Source organism: Magallana gigas, chromosome 3 (genome assembly GCF_963853765.1).
Source record: "Magallana gigas chromosome 3, xbMagGiga1.1, whole genome shotgun sequence".
Taxonomy (NCBI): domain Eukaryota; kingdom Metazoa; phylum Mollusca; class Bivalvia; order Ostreida; family Ostreidae; genus Magallana; species Magallana gigas.
Window position 1 is genome coordinate 56,205,211 of NC_088855.1, and position 19,811 is coordinate 56,225,021.

General features: G+C 35.3%; 1 protein-coding gene and 1 long non-coding RNA gene across 4 annotated transcripts; one reads left to right on the plus strand and one right to left on the minus strand.

The window, feature by feature from the left end:
- Positions 1 to 2,830: 2,830 nt before the first annotated feature.
- Positions 2,831 to 19,357, plus strand: LOC105335618 (uncharacterized). Of its 2 annotated transcripts, none has more exons than XM_066080559.1 (6): positions 2,831 to 2,910; positions 13,974 to 14,155; positions 14,626 to 15,001; positions 15,401 to 15,553; positions 16,591 to 16,848; positions 18,068 to 19,357. In XM_066080559.1, the coding sequence occupies exons 1-6, from the start codon at positions 2,880 to 2,882 to the stop codon at positions 18,460 to 18,462; spliced, it is 1,395 nt and encodes a 464-aa protein (XP_065936631.1). In that variant the 5' UTR covers positions 2,831 to 2,879; the 3' UTR covers positions 18,463 to 19,357. The 2 variants fall into 2 exon arrangements, with proteins under 2 accessions (XP_065936631.1, XP_065936632.1); XM_066080560.1 differs by lacking the exon at positions 2,831 to 2,910 and adding an exon at positions 12,873 to 12,964.
- LOC105335619 (uncharacterized) lies at positions 4,822 to 7,484 on the minus strand. Of its 2 annotated transcripts, XR_010712438.1 has the most exons (4): positions 7,470 to 7,484; positions 6,493 to 6,860; positions 6,192 to 6,341; positions 4,822 to 5,328 (listed from the first exon to the last, which is right to left on the minus strand). It is a non-coding gene; the product is annotated as an uncharacterized lncRNA (long non-coding RNA). The 2 variants fall into 2 exon arrangements; XR_004604241.2 differs by lacking the exon at positions 7,470 to 7,484 and having other exon boundaries at positions 6,137 to 6,341; positions 6,493 to 6,777.
- Positions 19,358 to 19,811: the final 454 nt, after the last annotated feature.

The following is a 19,811-nucleotide window of genomic DNA, read 5'->3' on the forward strand; positions in this document are numbered from 1 at the left end:
TTTTCAAGGAACATTCTGCATTATAAATAGCATAGTCTGTTTCACTATTGATGCACTATTGATGCTATTACTAGTTCAGGCGCGGATCGAAAATTAATCCTATGAGGGATCTCTATTAAGGCATATTAACTGTTGCAACAGCAGACACAAACTATTTTTTTGTATTGTCACATTTATTTCTAGAACACATTTTATCCAGCAATTAATGAAGATAAAGTTTAAAATCAATAAACCTCCATGTTTATGAGAAGCGTAGTGTATCGGAAACCCTTAACTAGCGGAGATATAAACCATTTGATTTACAAATACCTAGATTCTATGAAAAAGACTATAAACACGAGGCATGATTTTTACTGCGAAACTGAAAGGGTCAAATAAAACCACGTGGTCTAAAATTTAAATGACAATAACATTTAGCAGGGGTGATTGTGGAAACTGCTAAATAGCGCTTACGACAGCTATGAATTGAGCTGAGGAAATAATAATACCCGCTTGCGCATATTCGAGGCAGATATTCAAAATTTACAAAGAATTTGTCGAAATGGCATAAAAATAAAACAACAAAAAACCACCATAACAAATGTAACTAATGAGACGATCCTCTAGGTAATCAGTATGGTAAATGTTTTAACTTTTTTAGACATTAAAATAATTGATGTAGATGAAAAACTTCGTGCAAGAAATTTCTTAATTGCTAATCTTATTTCTTATACTCGGTTAAAAATAGACTCTGTAGAAGTTATTTACAAAAAGCTGGTTATGCGCGCTTTCTCATACAAAATTTACAGTGTGAATGTTGTCTTGTAAATACATGAATATGTCCTAGGTTAAAATCACAAGTTTTTATTAATAGGTATTAGTGATAGTAGTGATTAGTAACATTTTTTTCATCCATTCATTCATACGATGTCATTTTGTTTACATTGATTTTTCTTGGTTGTGAAATGCTTTGATTCCACGTGATTTTCGGAGTCGAATTGTTTCGTGTTACGTGATGCGTTGGAACTATTGTTGTTTCCAGGCGTGAGAGTGGTTAAACTGGTCTGTGTGGGTGTGGTTGCTGATCAGTGCGCATGTGTGAATGGTTGTGTAAATATCCTTGCATGATTTTCCAACTACATGTACATGTATGACATTACAATAACGACATTGTTCTCCTGCGAGACATTTTTTCATGAAAAGTTTTCCTTGGTTTTCTTTACAGAATCTTTGGATATTTCTGGTAATAGATATTCCTATAAAATAAATTCATTTAATAATTGGGATTAATTAATAATTTACATTGCGTGGTGAATTTGTGCGTTTCATTTCCAATTAGTTTTAACAATATTTATTCATTATAGATTCAAATACATTAACATAATGATAATTACAATTGTAAGATCGGGAAACAAGCCATAGGCAAGACCGTAACTAGACCTATATTTTTAGTGAGGCGAGGGGTCTGGGGACCGCCTAGTTCCGGACATTAGCGGGTCCAGGGCAGCGCCCTGGTGGGGGGACCAAGGGGCCCCCCGGAAGTTCCTGGGTTTTCGCAAAGATAAAGATTACACTTTAATGTTTTTCTGTGTTTATTTTTCAAATTGTATTGTTTTTTAAGTGATGTTCGATAAGCAGTTAGAAAAATTTTACATGATGTATAATTTTTATTACTGGTTATCGAACTGTAGCTGACCAATTTTTCTATGTCCAGTCTCATCAAACCTCTTGAGAATATAAAAGATACGATCAGTACATCTGGAGGAAACTAAAGCCCTAGGCTAAAGGCCAAGTTCAATTACGCAATATGTTAGACCTAATGGACACAATGACATATGTATTAAGTATAAAATGTTGATCTATCTAGGTTTCAGTTGACTCAATGGTACATGTATCATAAATATCAACACCAACCTTTATCTGGAACAGAATCACTTGACTTTCTACAAGATCCTGTTTTCAAACACAGATCCATATTTTCATTATACGTCATTATACACTATGCATAAATGACGAAATGATCAAACACACCTACAGTGGAGTGTTCGATATCCGAAATGGGAACTAATGCTTGAAAAAATTCATTAGTTAAAAGTACAAATTAAAAAAAAAATGAAACTTCAAAGGCCTTTTAACATAATAAAAAGAAATAAATCTCAAAATTTTCAGTGAGGCATTTGCCTCACTTGCTCAATGGTAGTTACGGCCTTGATAGGGCTTATATTAATCCCTCTCTTGCATACACTGCAGAAATGAGAGGTGTGAAATGAAATGAAAGTACAGGGAACAAAATAGAAAAATGTGTCAAAAATCAAAGTTGGAAACACATTTTATGAGGTAATGAAAAAAAGTCAACAAAATAAAATATCATAAAAAGAATATTACAATATATTCGTTGGTTGAACATCAGAACAGAAATCTAGTATACATAATCACGTGTTAATGTTCAAACACATCCATACAAAAAAGAAAAGATGGCTTTATTTCTTACACCAATTAGTATCTATGAAAAAATATAATTACGTTTGTGAACCTTGACAATTGGATTTTAGTCTTTGATTTTATGTCTATACATAGCTACATTCATTTCATTATTATCAATCAGGTGTCAATTGTGTACTCTGAGTTCATCGTTTACCTGCATATCTATATATGTTACTACAACGATAAACAGGAAATGACCCTACTTTTTGGAAACGTGTAACAGATTTTAATGATTTGGGATTTTTAAAAATGTTCCATTTTTGTTGTTGTTGCTTTTATAAAGATTTTAACGGATGAGTCCCCCCTCCCCTTTTTCAAAAAATGATACTACGCACCTGTGACCCATATAATCGCACACTTTACTTTCATTTTAGATACTAAGAAATTGTGAAAATCTACATTTAAATTAAATCGACATGAAATCTTCTACGAAGAGCAGAGAAATGGGTGAGAATGATAGTAATATTGTTTTGTATGGAACGCCATAGCTGCCTTAAGATCAATTTCATATTATATGAACTGGTATCTTATTTATATGCAATAGTAATATCATAATATGCAGTGGTAACATCATTATATGCAGTGGTAACATCATTACATGCAGTGGTAACATCATTATATGCAGTGCTAACATCATTATATACTATTATATCACCATTATATTCAGGGGGTAAAATCTTTATATGAAGTGGTAACATTATTACGTTATGTCGTAAGATCATTATGTGCAGTAGTTTATTCATTATATGATACACTTTTCAAATATTACTCTAGATCTACTGTTTGTGATTTTGAGATCTTTAAATTTTGATTCAGTGCTAAGAGTTTATGTGAATGGGTCGTTTACTCTACCAAAAAAATGCCCTGTATCCTACCCTTTTTGCAATTAAGTAAACCCATACACACTAAACCTACACTTGTTCGCTCTGCAATAACCTGAGTGCAGTTTTAAATTGTGATCATATCAGTTTTTTACTATGGGAGGCATTGTAGCACCCAGGTCGTCCATCCGAATTTTTTCAGACCGTGAGCTACAGACCTGCAGCTATATACCCATTTAGTTTATTCGTGTCTCATGGCCAAATTGGATAATAAACTGGACATGTGACATTTGGGTTTTGACTCATTATCAGTCATTTCATTTTTCTTTATTTTAAAACTAGTTAACATTGGCTCATCAGATTCAGAATAATGAAGGAAGTCAAAATATTTTGTTTCTGATAACGGAAAAACGTGCAACTTTTGATTGTTAAAACTCTTTGGGAGTCGTAATTATGTGTTCTCAAAACATCATTTTACTCTGGTGTAGCCATCATCAAGGAGGAAGTATCAATACAACACTCGTTTTACTGTAATCTTATCTCCCGTCAGTTTCCTCGTTCTCTACACACAAACACTACATCGCGACAAACTTACAGTTACTATTTTATACCAGTATTACTTATCTACGACAGCGGAATAAACAACACTTAAGGGCAAACTCTCCAGCTAATGTGTTGGTTGAATTTTGATTTCTAATTTCTGATTTGTTCAAAAGTGAAAATAAGATCAAGTAAGGACAAATTTCTCATGCGTATCTATGACTTATTTGGAATGCAATGACACCTTAATTCAAAAAGAAATTTAAACACGTTGCCTATATATGCCACCGATTAACAGTCAAGTTAAAAATAATGTAGTTAAAAATAACTACCTCGATCTTCTCTCGATTGAGTGATAGCATAACTTAACTTGGTTAAACAAAATGATTCAGTTAATTCGAGTCGTGTCTTTTAAAAGGAACCGTCCCACTTTTTTTCTTAATATTGGATAAAAAAAAAATCTCTTTCTCTCTCTCTGAGATACACGGATTTTCATGATTTGGAATTATTCCCTCTTTTTTTTGGATTGTAAAGAATTTCTTTAGATGAGTCTGCGCCCCTTTCAACTTTCAATAACGATGCTACGTGACTAAAAATACATATCTCAATAGTAGCGCAAAGAAAAGAAACTAAATTGTTAAAAACACTACATGCATATATTTGTACAATGTATAATGAATATGTTAAAACCATTTTAACACAGCCTTGGACTTTCAGTAGGATGTAACCATCCATTTCTTGCGTCACAACAAGTTAAAATGACGCTGGTTTCAAGCGAAATACACACCGATTGTGTAGTCTTAGCTCAAAGGCTAGACAAATCTTGTTAATTTCATAGGTCCGTAACAGTAGTGCCAGCAATGAAATAGACAGGCCTACGTCACAATGCAGTTTAACACAACTACCCAAAGTCCAAGCTCTTGTTAAAATGGTTCTAGATTGTTTGAATGATACTGTAAGGAGAATTTGGTACTTTGCATACAGATTGACTCCAAGAGGTAGGAAACTCCTTTTGTTTAATTTGTCAGTTTCCCTGCATATCCCATGATGATACATGAAATAATACTAATAGGTAAACAAGCTGCTAAAAATATGAAAAACCTTGTTTCAATTACTTGCAAATACACAACTAATCAAACAATTTGAGCAAAATTGTAATAACCTATAAGAAAAAAAAACCATAGACTAGACAAAAAATTGTAATAACTTATAAGAAAAAAAAACCACAGACTAGATCAAACAAACTTCACACAGCTCTAGAATGTTAAATCTACTGTCCATAGTAAACTTTAATGCATGGCTTCACCCAGGGGGCTTGGCAGTGGTCAGAATAATCATAAACAAAGTAACTCTCGGAGACAGTCCGCACTATCAGGTAGAAAGAGGTCGAAAACAGCAGGCACAGCGGAAGTTCCCAGAATTCCGTCTTCTTCCAGCAGACGGAGTTCATGTCCTCCAGAAATTTACTATCACAGTCTAAGCGAGATCTGTCGAAGTTGTTACCCTGCAAAGCGAACACTTTCATTAGATATACAGTCAGTGTACACTGAGTGAATATAGTATCAAAATAAAGTGATGATTTCCGGTTCATTCTTTTAGCTCTCAGTGACACAATGTTTGTAAAAAAAAATTAGAACTGGAAGAAGACATGTACTTCATACATCTATATATTTTGTAGGGACTAAGACACAATTTGACTTAAAATTTTATTTTTCCATTTTCAATGTTTATACTGATAAATATAGAAGTTTATAATGCTATGTCAAAATTTGAAACTCAAATATCAAATATCAAATAGCTGTTTGAAAATTGATTTACTTTCATCTGTACTTATTATGTTAATCCTTCATTGTGTTATTCCTTTGTTCATTATATATTATTCTGATTTGTAAACTATCGTCAGTTGGAATCAGACTTTCGTTGCTGATGCATACCAAACTCACGTAAAAGTATATTTCATGTAAAGTCTATATAAAAGTCTGAAAACTAAATCGCGTGTTGGCTTGTAAGAGGTTTCATGAGGCTGGGTCCAACAATAATATTAAGAGAATAAGCTCACGGTTGGCCCATGCAGTGTTAGTCCTGTATGGGAGAGAGCGTCCCGTAATACGTGTAAACAACATACCGGGATGTTGACATGCATAATCAATACATGGAAACATAATACCGGGATGTTGACATGATCAATGCATGTAATCAAAATACCGGGATGTTGACTTTATCAATACATGTAAACAACATACTGGGATGTTGACATGATCGATTCGATATATGAGGTTATAGGAAAAAAACCCAATAAAAGTCAGGCTTACACAGAAGTAGCATATATCATGAATGTTGCATGCGTCCTTGAAAATATCGGTGTACCATATATCTAGGTCCAGCGGCATGGTACAACCGTTCACGTAGGAGGAGTTGTTCAGGTCGCAATGGCCTGCATGGGACGAGGCTGAGGCGGCTTCATCATTCATGGCTAGCAGGAACACCATGAACTGGAGCATCCCAATCCAACGGGGGCTGCAAAAGAATTTAATCAGGGGGACTGTATATGTTGTATATCTTAATGTGTGTGTGTGTGTGTGTGTGTGAGAGAGAGAGAGAGAGAGAGAGAGAGAGAGAGAGAGAGAGAGAGAGAGAGAGAGAGAGAGAGAGAGAGAGAGAGAGTTACCGTTCTTCTCCGCGCCGCTATAATCTGCACATTAAATTCCTCGTGTTTTGAAGTTCAGTATCATGTATGTAAAGAATTTCCGATCCAATTCCTCCTCGCTATAATCTTTTAAATCCTGTCAGCAAATCTGTGGTGGAGCAGTATAATTTAAAAATGCTGTGTTTGATATCATATCGCGCTCGCCGACGGAATTTCAATAAGTGCCCTGTGTGCATTTCGTTTATGCCGGAAGGAAGAGTTCATCGTTATGACGATGTACACTGAATATTCCTGAATACCGGCCGCGAAATCTTACTCATACATATGTAACAGCACTAGTGTGGAACGGTGTTCATTCATCTGTAAAACCACGGGGCGGATCATTGATTCTGTAATAAAAACCGAAGATATGATCGGGTTTCTTCTTGCAAATTTAATATTTTGTGAAATCAATAGAAGATTCTACGGAATTTTAATCCTTGGATGGACTTATATAGATACGCAGGGGTGGGGGGGGGGGCAAAGTAAAAAGCAATTTATATATAGCCGGTAGACCGGGGTGGGTGGGATGGGGGGGGGGATCCTCCATGGCAAACAAAAACAACCCTCAGAACCTCCCTCCCCCACTTCCATCAACATGTTTCGCTCATGCTTACAAATTAACCTTCAACCTTCTACATCAACATTGATATCTTTAACTATCTGTTTACCGATATGTTTTCATTTAACGTGTACATGTGTAATTGCTGTACATGTATACAGCTTTTCTTGGATGGTGATTACTTCCCTCTCTTGATGGATGTGCTAATAGCCCCCTCCTCTCATTGGCAGATCCAATCAGATGTCGATGTACACGTCTTACTTAATTGTCATTTACTCATACATATACTTGCTTGAATATTGTCGTGTAGTTAATTTACTCGTATCAGCATCTATAGTCTTTCCCCAAGATATTTTTGCCGCATATTTTCTTAAAATTATTCGATATTTATAAATACCTCTTGATTCAGACGATGTTCATTCACTAGTATGAAAAAATCTCAGGATTTCCCTTTTGAAACGCCTCCTCTAGCTTGTCAGGTTTCAATACACGGCTAAAAATAGAAAGTCTACGGGGATTTTGCATTGCATCGGCCGTTATAAAGCCCGGATGATAACGTTGAAAAATTGTGCGAGGTAATCCGAGTGACTTCCGAATGGAGAAAAGATGTCAACACTCTCCATTATAAATCTCCTAATAGTTCCTGTGAATTTCTACGAGGGGAACCCTAGTGAAGGGACCAGGGGTCGAAGGCCCCGCGGGATCTCCTTTAATCAGTCTATGAGAAAAAATGCTATGAATAATAAAAGGAAGATATCGAAGAAGTTGTATTTACTGTTTCCTGTCATGATTAATAAAATGAAAAAACTTAAACTATTTATGAATATGTAAAAGAAATAGAGGCAAACTATATTATCAAATAATTTCATATATATATATAGATAGATAGATAGAGAGAGAGAGAGAGAGAGAGAGAGAGAGAGAGAGAGAGATGTTTTAAGAAAGACTGCATGTCCGTTCGAGGTCTTGTTTTGAAAACTGGCCCGTTTCGGCACATCCTTAATCATTTTTACTCGCTATCATTTGAACCTTGGAGGTCCGGGGGGGGGGGGGGGTTAGTTGAAGTCTTGATTTATTTTTTACTCTATTACTCAGAACTAATCAATGGCTCTGTGTTTTTCACAGTAAGCTTGAATTGAAAGTTACTGGGAGAGTTTTCAAACGTTGAAGTCGCAAAAAATAACAATACAATCAGCTGTACAGTTTAATAACTCACAGGTGGTTGACACTCTGGCGTGTCTAAACAACCTCCCATTATATCAGTATGATTTATCTACATCGACAATTTTAGAAAGAAAGAGGAGCATTGATGTTCTCACAAAAATCCACTACTAAAATTAATTAGATATAGGATTATGACATGTAAAACGCGGCTAAAACATGTAAAATAAATCATGATTGAATTCAAAATTGTGTGTCTGCTTACAATTATTATGATAACATAGTGCAATGCATCATTTAATAAAAGTGGTAAAAATCTAGAAAATAAAACCATGACTCACTTTTAGAAAAAAATCATTTTTGATAAAAGCATTAATAATAAAATACTGATTTCAAAGGACTGCGAACGATAGCATTCTCTAGCCGCGTAACTTAGTCATTTTTTGATAATTGTCTAATTAAATTTATTTTTTTTTTATCATAATGTAAACATTAATGTATATTTTCATTAAATATAAATGATTTGTTCAAACAAAGAGAGATAACTACGTATTTTTTGGGTATAGTAGCTCATTTCATAATAGAAACTAACGGAAAACGGAATTATTTTATAAAACATTTCTCTCTCTCTCTCTCCCCCCCCCCCCCCCGGGTGAAACAAAAATTCCTTTTGAGGGGCTTTATTTATTGTTTTTTAGCATATTTTTACCAAAGGATTGTTGTTTCACGGGGGGGGGGGGGGGGGCATATGTCCACAGACCAAAATACATTTTAAAAAAAAGCATTTTGCTATGTAACGTTTCTAAATATAATTAACAATATAATATTAAGGTGGGTCGCGGGTTTACCCCCTAAAAAATCTCACGAGAAAACATACCCTGAAAATTTGTCAATTCGTTTGTTAGCATTTAAACTTTATTATATAAAAAAATTATTAACTTTGCCTAAATTATTTTCACGCAAAGCCGCTTCAAACTTAGTATTGTTTTTTGTGCTGTTTTGACGCTTTTCTAATGAAATATATAGGAAAATGAGCATCTTTTTCTTCATTTTCGAATTGAAGTTATTTCAAGATGTTGTAAATAACTTTTTAACAACTTAGACGAATCTAACAACATTTTCTGTACGTAAAGTAAAGGTGATTTACAAATTAATTATGTAAAAAAATTGATATGTGTTCTCGCTAGATTTTTTGCTATTTAATTTTATATTTCCGATTATTTACCGAAAATTGTCGCTTTTCCGTATTTGACGTCATGCTTGTAAGTACAACGTCAAAACTCGTTATAAATCTCTTTCATTAAATTTTCTTATAGGATTTACAAGAGAATCAATTTAGAATTGTTAAAACTGCAACTTTTTTTCAGAGTTATTGTTCTTGTACAAATTTGGGGCTTTCAAAAATCCGCACCAGTGTACATCACACTTGACATGCTCTCCAAATGCATGGGGAACAATAGCCTCTAAATTTTTCTGCAGGGATGCTGGGCTACCTCGATTTTGCTTGACTGCGTATGAAAAACATTTCTTGAAATAGTTAATAATCTTCACACTCAAGTTTTTGTTTTCCTGTCGAAGTTTGTATAAATTGCTAGTAAGATTCTTGATGACATGATTTTTATCGCTAGATTTCGTTAACTCCGGGGAGATTGCTTTTTTCGCTCTGATGAATGTGGTTGTGTCATCATCCATGGTTAGCTTTTTGACATTAAAGCCTTTTTCTTTCAATGACTTGAGACATTTCACCGTTAAAAATGGTTCCATTCCCTTCGCGGATCCTGTCCAATTTCTCTTGCAGTTATGATTTTTAACTTGCGTTTTATTCCATCTGGCGTATGTACACTTCCGACATGATCTGCATGCTAAACCGAATCCGAGACATTTTCTGGTGTATTTGCCGACAACGGTTACGTGTCCTGAAAGGCTGTCATAATTCTGACCCGTCCCTCGCTTTTGCCATGCCCCATCACAGGAAACCTGTGGAACCTGGGTTCCGTCACCGCTAGAACAGATAAAAACATTATTTGTAGATATTATTTGTTGTGTGTATAATTCATGAGATAAGCATTTCATATTTTACTCTTTGGATATGATTAAGAGTGTTCATGCACTGGCGTCGGAAGCAAATTGAAAGTGGGGGGGGGGAGGGGGGGGGGGAGGGGGAGGATTCCTATACTTCCAAAAAAAAAACTTACCTACCAAAAATTGTTTTTCCCCAAATCATGAAATCATGAAATTCCTAATCCGTGGGGGGGGGGGGGGGGGGGGGGGGGCTAATAAGCCTATCCAACTTCTCAATCTTTCAAGGTAAATTTAGGAACAATAATCTTTGCTGCGAGAAAAAGTGGGGAGGGGGGGGGGGGCTGAACCCTCTATGATGCTATGTCCCTAATGGTTAGGTCTAACTTTGCCAAAAAAAATGGGGGGGGGGGGGGTGCGCCCCTAGCCCCCCCCCCCCCCGGTTCCGACGCCTATGTCATGGTTGGGAAATGTGTGCGTGCGTGCCTTTGTAAGGGGTAGTCCAAAGTTACTTTCCATATAAAATTTTCCTGCGCCCCTCTTTCCCGGTTTACTAACACGGATTGTTAAAATATATATTTGAACAAATATCCCGATATCGTCTGTGAGTTTGTTGCAACATTGTGTTTGAAAATCCCTTCTATATATAATCACCCCCCCCCCTTGCCTAAGACATGTAGCTTGATAAACGCAGCATAATATGAACAGTTATATATACATTATTCATGTGAAGTGTTAGAGTTAATTTTACTTTGCATAACGAAATAGTAGTCATTTTCCATTGTGTGCTTTTTAAATACTGTATATAACTTTAATTGAAGTAATACCTGTTAGTACATATTATTTCATCCAGCAATGCATTATTGCATGATTTATCTGCAACTTCTTCGAATGCACGTCCAACTTCTCTCTCTCTTTCTTTTAGAGTTTTGTGTTTACGTCAAAACATTTAGCGGGACCAGACTTGTTTGCTGTGTTGTGCTTTTCCCCCGTATATACTGGGCTGATGCCATTGCACTCCGAACACTTTATGTAAAAAATGGAGGCTAGACCATATTTCCTCTCACTGACACGCCATTCTAGTCTTAAAGGATTGGAGCAATGGACACAGGATCGCAAACCCTCAATCAAAATGTCTAGTTCTATCACTCTCCTTTCCCCGTTCCATACATTGGCCTGACTGTCGAACTCTTCTGTTGTCTGATTTTCTTCAACACTTTCCTCTTCTTCTTTTTTGGTGAAACGTTTTAAATTGGATAACTTCTTACTAGTTTTTGCAGAAATGATCCTTCCTTTGTGTCGCATTTTCAGAATTCAAATATTGAATCCATGACAGGTAATGTTATTATGACGTAATTTTATATACATATATGACATAAAAAGTAAAGCCATTTCCCGCAAAAATGAAAATTTCTATAATAATAAGTCAGACGCAAATATCTAACTACAGAAAAAAAACAATTATAAGGATTGACAACTTGTCATAATATTGTTTAATTTTCTATTGTTACGTATATCTAAATTGTGAAGATGAATTTAAAGGGAGCACAACAGCTTCTATCAATTTCTTTATATGTATTGTTAAAAAGACTGTTTAAAAAATGTATAAACTAATCTGTTTGATTAATATCAATAAACAGAGTTCAATGCCTTACCACATCCCTCTTATTTAATATTGGAACGTGCATAATATTGTTTGTACATTACATGTCCTGTATAATACCGGTATATACTGTAGAATAAAATAAATAGTTCAAGTTTATTATCAACAGGGAACGGAAGAAATTTTAGATTTGTAAAAATATGTGTGAGAGTACCCGGTTCCCCATCTAAATATTTCCATGTTCTGATTAGTAAACAGTCTCAAATATGGGTGATATTGAAAATTCACTTTCTACATGTACGTATCTTATGGACTTTTTATTAAAAAGTTTTATTCAAAAAATTTTTATTTAAAATTACTCGACTTCTTTCCTCTCTATTTCTGGGTCCGAATAGCCATACATAATATACTGAACTATAGTTCATGCTCATTTTGAAGTGTAGCAATGTTTCTTAGTTAAAGATTTAATCGTCGAATTATTTTACATACCCAAGTTTGTGACTACACTATTGACATTAATGAGTTTTGATGTATTCACTTATACTGAAACACAGTATCGATAGCTCCAGTTTTTACTGATTATCAACGTAAATATGTTTTGTTCCTGCACTTCCTCCTTATGATTCATACATGAATTTTTAAAGCGATATCTTTATCTTTTTCTAATATAACCTGTGGAGTTAGGTTATATAATGTAAATAGTGTGAAATGTCTCCATTGTGACGTCATAAACAAATGTACACAAATCGGCCGCTCGAGTCGTCAAAGTTGCGTACAGAAATTGATGACGAAAGCAAACCCGCGACCCACCTTAAATGACCTCGCGTTAGCAAAACTTTTGTTTAAAAATTAATAATTTGATTACAAATTTTATTTTGATATAAATTGATTAGGATATGATTATTCTTTATAGTAGAAAACTTAGTTTTAGAATATCTGACAGAAATTCCGAAAGATCTGGATGTAAAATGTAGGCGGGAAACGGGCGGTTCTATGAAATAAAGTCGGGTTCGGCATCAAACAATACATCTATAATCGGGATCAAAGTTATATTTCGTGACCGTTTCGCGGGAAAATCGGCCATCGAGAGTAGAAAATTCATGTAACAGGTAGACTACATTTAAACATTACCACTCATAAATGTGAGGTTATTCTCAGTCACCATGACTTATTTTAAATTCATTTAAAATATTCACTTTATCGCAATTTGGTGGACTTTTTTTTTTGGGGGGGGGGGGGGGGGTAGGGGAGGGGTACGTGGTGATGGTGTGGAGAGTCGCAAGACACCCCCCCCCCTAATCTTCACACTATAAGTCATATAATTATATAATAAACTATATATTCGACAATCCCTGCAAACAATATTCTCCTTGGATTTCCGGCCCTTTGGAAAAATCTGTCCCTGTGCAGCTGCTGTATCCATTTGACAATTTTCTAATTGATCTCGGAACAAATGCATATTTGTAAGGTCTTTTGGTTTTCTATGACTTTTGTTGAAGATTGTTCTGTTTAAATTTAATCCTGACCTTTTAATTGTTCTGGCCCTTAATAAAGTAATCAATAACATCGCGTTGATTTTTCCATGAACTGATATTCAAAATAAATTGTACCTGTCCTAAATCAGCACAATTCTATCCCTTCTTTATTTTATACATGCCATTTTCTTTTCTGTATTTTTTTAAAAAATATTTTAGAAAGTTGAACATGTTAAGAGAAATAATGATGGACAAGGCAGGGATTTGAATCAGGGCCCCTTAGCTGATTCTTTTTTCAAGTGCTCTGCTAACTGAGCGCTCTAGCTTAATGAATCTCGGAAGTCTTAGGACTGTATACGTATATTCAATCACATTGAAAGTTCTATTGGTACCTTGTTTTTCATACATGCTTGTGATATATCAATGTCCAGATAGTCTACACCATAATCATGTAAATAAGTCGCAGTAATCAACAAATTTTATAAGGACGAGTCAATATTTTTCTAAAGGTCAAAAGTTTTAGACCATTGGTCCAAATAAAGTGACTTTCAATATAAGAAGGGTTAAGGAATGATTAACTACTCTAGAAAACGGAACTCGATTAGGACAATAGATGTTAGAATGATCCATGTTTTTCTTTCAGGCCTTCGATCAGCAGTTGACATGACTCAGAGTACCTCCTCCAGCCACTGGAGGGAGCAGGGTAATGGAATCTACGTCACAGCTCGCGATAATTTGTGTCCCAGCGTCAGGAAGGAGCGTCTCAGGCAGGCAGCTAGCTGTTACTACAAGGCCTTCAACTTCAGCGTGAATGAAGATGAAAAGGTAATTGTTGCTAAGAAGAAGCATGACAAATGTTTGACAAAACGGGTAAGAAATCGGGAATAAATTGGACATATATCAGCAATTGGCACGTGTGATTTAGACTGATGGATCGATCTGAGAGGGGGGCAATTAATGATATCAGTAATTGACGAAAACCTTATCTATGAATGGGCTAAGAATGAACATAACAATTTTAGAAAAAGCAGCTGTTTTGACTCAATTACTTATAATTACATCCTAACTTTGACAGTAAATCAGTTAACAATATCAGTTATTTTTTCTATGCACGAAATCTGTGTTAATGATAATCTAAAATGTCTCAAAACTAACATGTACATAAATAATAATGTCAATGAAAAGGATTTTGTTCTGTATCTTGTATTATAGGTGATATTCCCACTATAAGTGCCAGGTATTTGCTCTTTAGTCTTGTAAAATTTCAAAGTCTGAAGTTTACTTCTTCTCCGTAGGTATCTGCAGCCAAAAACTTGGCCATGGTGTCTTGGAAAACAGCCAAAGTGGATGAGCAGTGCATGGAGAGGATGTCCCTCATGGTCCACCAGTATAAAGAGGCCTTCAAGCATTTCTCCTTCGGCTTCCATCACTCAGAAACGGTCAAGGCCGACAGCTGGCGGGACGGACTGCTGGCCTCGGCCAAGGGATGCTGGGAGGAGCTGAGGTGTGGGCGTGTCAGTGAGTTGTCAATGGAGAACCGTGCGATGACCTACCACGATCTTGTACAGCACATACAGATCCCTGAGTTACAAGCAGAGTGCTACATTGAACTGGCTAACTGTCACTTTCATTTTGGGATCACTGCTATTCAGATTAAAGACTTCAAAAGAGGTTACAGTCATTTAGACATTCATTAATTCAGCGTGAAGTTTTGTTGTAAACTTAATTTTACAGATTGAAAGCTTGACAGTAATTTTTTTTGTTTAATGACAGTGATGTAAACAGAAAATAGTGAATATGTAAATTTCCATAGGATTTTTTCCCTAAACATTTTATATCTTCATGCCATCTGGACCTATAATTGGATTAATTCCATCATCATATGGCAAGTTTTATTTACAAGGTGCTATTATTGGCTTAATTTGCCAATTAAGCTTAAATTTCTCAATGTCTAGAGAACCTTGTGCCTGTCTACTTTGTAGTTTGTTACAAAATTGACCCTTTTTCAATGTTGCCACATTGTTGGCATATATGTTTTTAAAACTTTTCTTGTTATTGTGTTCTCTGTAGGTTTATATGAAATGAGAGACTGTTACATGCCCATCAATGAGGCTAAACGATGTCAAGGAGAAAAGATCAACATTCAGGCAGAAATCAGGATCCTAGAGGAGGATGTCTTCATGCATCAGTGTATGGCTGAAGCCATGCAGGCCATAAGTATTGGTGAGCTAGTCTTTCCAGTATAATTTTAACAGATTAGACAAAAAAAGCACCAAATATCTTTTTGAAATATGCTTGACAGTTTTTGTGTTTTTTTTAAGTAAACAGGATGATGAAGTGTGATTCCCAGATAAGTTGTCCAGTTCTGAGACACTGATCAAAATGTACACATGAAAACTTGTAAAGCAAATATAATTTTTGGATGTACAATACTGTGGAATCATTAGATTTGGTGGTGACTCAATTTTCGTGGAATTCATAGGTACCCCTTATCCACGAATTAATAAAATAAAGGAATAAGGCATGTTTTCTTTTGTAGATATAAGAGAATACACAAATTACGTCCCCATGAACCTGTAAAATTTAAGCAATCCACGAAAATTGGCCCCCACAAAATTTAATGATTCCACAGTATTTGTGACAAACTCATTTGGGTGAAAATGGTACATGATTGACATTATATACTTATTTGGATCTGTATGATAGGTGATGATTTGTATTGTAGGTGATGATTTGTATTGAAGGTGATGATTTGTATTGTAGGTGATGATCTGTATTGTAGGTGATGATTTGTATTGTAGGTGATGATCTGTATTGTAGGTGATGATTTGTATTGTAGGTGATGATTTGTATTGTAGGTGATGATTTGTATTGTAGGTGATGATCTGTATTGTAGGTGATGATTTGTATTGTAGGTGATGATCTGTATTGTAGGTGATGATTTGTATTGTAGGTGATGATTTGTATTGTGTAGGTGATGATTTGTGATGATTTGTATTGTAGGTGATGATTTATATTGTAGGTGATGATTTATATTGTAGGTGATGATTTGTATTGTAGGTGATGATTTATATTGTAGGTGATGATTTATATTGTAGGTGATGATTTGTATTGTAGGTGATGATTTGTATTGTAGGTGATGATTTGTATTGTAGGTGATGATTTGTGATGATTTGTATTGTAGGTGATGATTTATATTGTAGGTGATGATCTGTATTGTAGGTGATGACCTTTATTGTAGGTGATGATTTGTATTGTAGGTGATGATTTGTATGAAAAACTCATCAAAGATGAAGAGTCCCTAAACATGGACATGGCTTATGAAGTGATAGACTGGTTTAAACAGGCTGTGATCAGAACGCGTGAGGTCACAGAAGTTGAAATAGAGGCTGTAGCCCTGAGTCGCCTGGGAAGATTGTACGACCAGGTCCTGAAGATCAAATACAAGGCCAAGGAATACCTGATGAGGTCCATGCAGCTTGCTCACTCCATGCACCCCCGCACATTTAACAGCGAAGGTGAGCATGAAAAAAATACATTACACAGAAGCTTACAATGTACAGTACTGATCAGACCCAACCTAACACCGGGGCAGACCCCAACTAAACCCCCCAATTTACTTTCTGGGTTTACTCTGGGTTTGCTTTTTGGAAATTTGTGTCAACTCGGGGTTTCCTTTGGGTTTACTAGGGGTTTCCCTTCCACTTTACGCACTGAAGTATGAAGCAGACCCATCTTTTATCTTGCCATCATGCTGCCTTTAATCCCTTCCCCTTGTATATCCCAAATACACATGGTGTCTGGTTTCAGGGATCTACCTCTGATTGGGGTTTACTTTCTGGGTTTTTATTTTGGGTTTTTTCAGGATCACTAGTAAACCCAAAGAAAACCCAGAAAACAAGCCCAGGGCTTAGTTGGGGTCTAATTTCTGTTAGTTTTGGTCTGATCGGTACTCAAGTGTATGGTTTGGATAAACAGTGTACGGTATTTAAAATGATGATTACTTTAAACAGTACATCCAATGCTAAAGTTAAGTATAAATGTTGCATCCTGGAATGTCGGTGTTAAGGTCAGACGACACGTTCCTCAATTTTAGATAACTTTTTACAGGAATATGTTAATGGTCTACTACTACTTTGACAAGCCTTCTTGCAAAAAATTAGGGTACCTTACCAGGCATTTCTGCAAAATACTAGAGTATGCAATATCCTATATAATCTTCTTGAAAATACACTTGAATTGCTGATATAAAAATAAATACATCTACACCACAGCATAATTTACTATAATAGAACTATATCTCCGCCGGGGCGGGGCTTCGAACTCCCGACCTCTAGAACTTATACGCCTCTGGCAGTGAGCGGCCACGGTTCTAACCACTCGACCATCTAGACACATAACCACATTCAAGTAAATTTTAATCATTTTTAAAGTAATTATAAAATTAATTTTTTTTATTGGAACTCTTTATTACGAGGAGATACAAAAAAGATTCTCGAGGAACGTGTCGTCTGACCTTAATTGGTATATATATGATGCAAAAGGTTAGTGCATATAACAGGAGCGGCTAGTATGTATGGTTTATTAAACTGGGGAGGTAGTAATGTGTGAATTTTGTGCATTTGAATAGCATTTAAAAGTCTGTGGTTTTTGAATTGTATTGAGAAGTCAATCGTTGAGCATAGAAGGGCTTAGTTTACCATTGGTAAAGGGACATCCATGTATTTACATTTTCAGGCTGGTTTAAAGACTGTGCAGAAATTTTAGAACGCTATCAGAAAGAGACAGTGGCTGCAGAAGAAGAGAAATGGAACAAGGAAAGAGAAGAGATTGTGAAGGGTTTGGAGAAAGAAATGAAAGGTATTGAGAAAGCTGACGAAAAGGACAGCCAGGAGTTCCTGAGATACGTGTACCGCGTCTTTCCCCCGAAGAACAAGGAACACAAACTGGAGGGTGGACTGAAGAAGAAGGGCTTCCACGTGGAGCATGACAAGCTGAAGAAGATACTGCAGAAAGCTGTCGTCCACTACCACCCCGACAAAGTGGATACTGAAAAACACGGCAAAGTGTGGAAAGTCCTGTCCGAGGAGATCACAAAGAGGCTGACACGGAGGTACGAGCGCATGAAGTAGGAAGGTTCATTGTCCTGGATTTGTGCTCATGTGGATCTCTATGATAGATAAAAAGACAATTGTCTAGTAGTGCTTTGTTAACATTTTAGGAACATTTTAGGGAAAATCATGTTTTAAAGGTTTGAGAAATCTCAATTAGTGTTACTCTGTGTTCTGTAGTGACTAAGATGAGTAGTTTGTTATTGATAATTACACTCCAGTTTTCTTCTTATTGCAATATACAAGTAATTTGATTGATATTTTATGCCCCTGTTTTTGATTTTTTATGTACAGTATCAAACAGTGAAATTCCCAGATGGCCAAACTGACACTTAATTCCATTAGATGTTTTGTTTTTTTAATAGTGCATGTTTTATGTTCCTTTGATACCATAGATATATTGTAACTTTTGGATTTAAACATTACATATGCGATATTTTTGGTATCCATGTGATGAGAAGTTTGTTTGTTTTCATGTAGTAGGTAGATATATTCAATTTCTTCTAGTCATACAGTCTCACGACCATTTTATTTTATGCCATAGATCAGTAGTGTTGATGTTTACTTTGATGCATGTAGTGCTTTAGCTTGGTAGCAAACATTTAAATTTTGTATTGGGTCAAATGTCAAGTTGTAACTAACTGTTTTTCTTTTATTTCTTGTTCACTTTTACATCTTTGAAATGTAGATTGAATTTATGCTTTGACATCAATTTTAAAACATTTCCCTTTGGCTGTATTGAGATTGCATTATATTATTAAAAACCCATCACAATTTTTTCATAAAAAGACCCAGACCCTACTTAAGTTTGTATATTGTAGCTAATGCTATTTTCTATTAAAAATATGATACTTTTGAAATTTTAGACTTGTACTTGAATTTTTGCTCTTTAGAGACTTTGAATGAACAATCTTAATTTTGATTTTTATTTTTTTTTTATAAGTTTATCAACTTTGAAAGAAAAAATAAAAATCAAGGCGGGTCCTCCTTATGTGGATGGCTTCTTCTTAAAAAGAACTGTGTGTAACTGTATTGATTATTATCATCATCATCATCGGAAAATACCAAAATTAATGTACGTAACATCAAGTTGTTGATATTAATTCAGTTGTAACAGTCAAACAATCACACACACATGAATGGGCACGAGAAAAAGTAATGTGACGAATAGTACATTTTAATGTTTTTTAAGTCAAACAGTTGAAGTAGTTTGCAAATTCCCAAATTTAACTTTTTTTTTGCAAGTTGATGTCAATTGATAAAAGGGTACCTACATATGTAGAAATTGAAGCAAGATAACATGAAAAAAACCCCACAAAACCCATGTAAATTCTATTTATATTTTTATAGGATTTAAATCTTATTTTCTA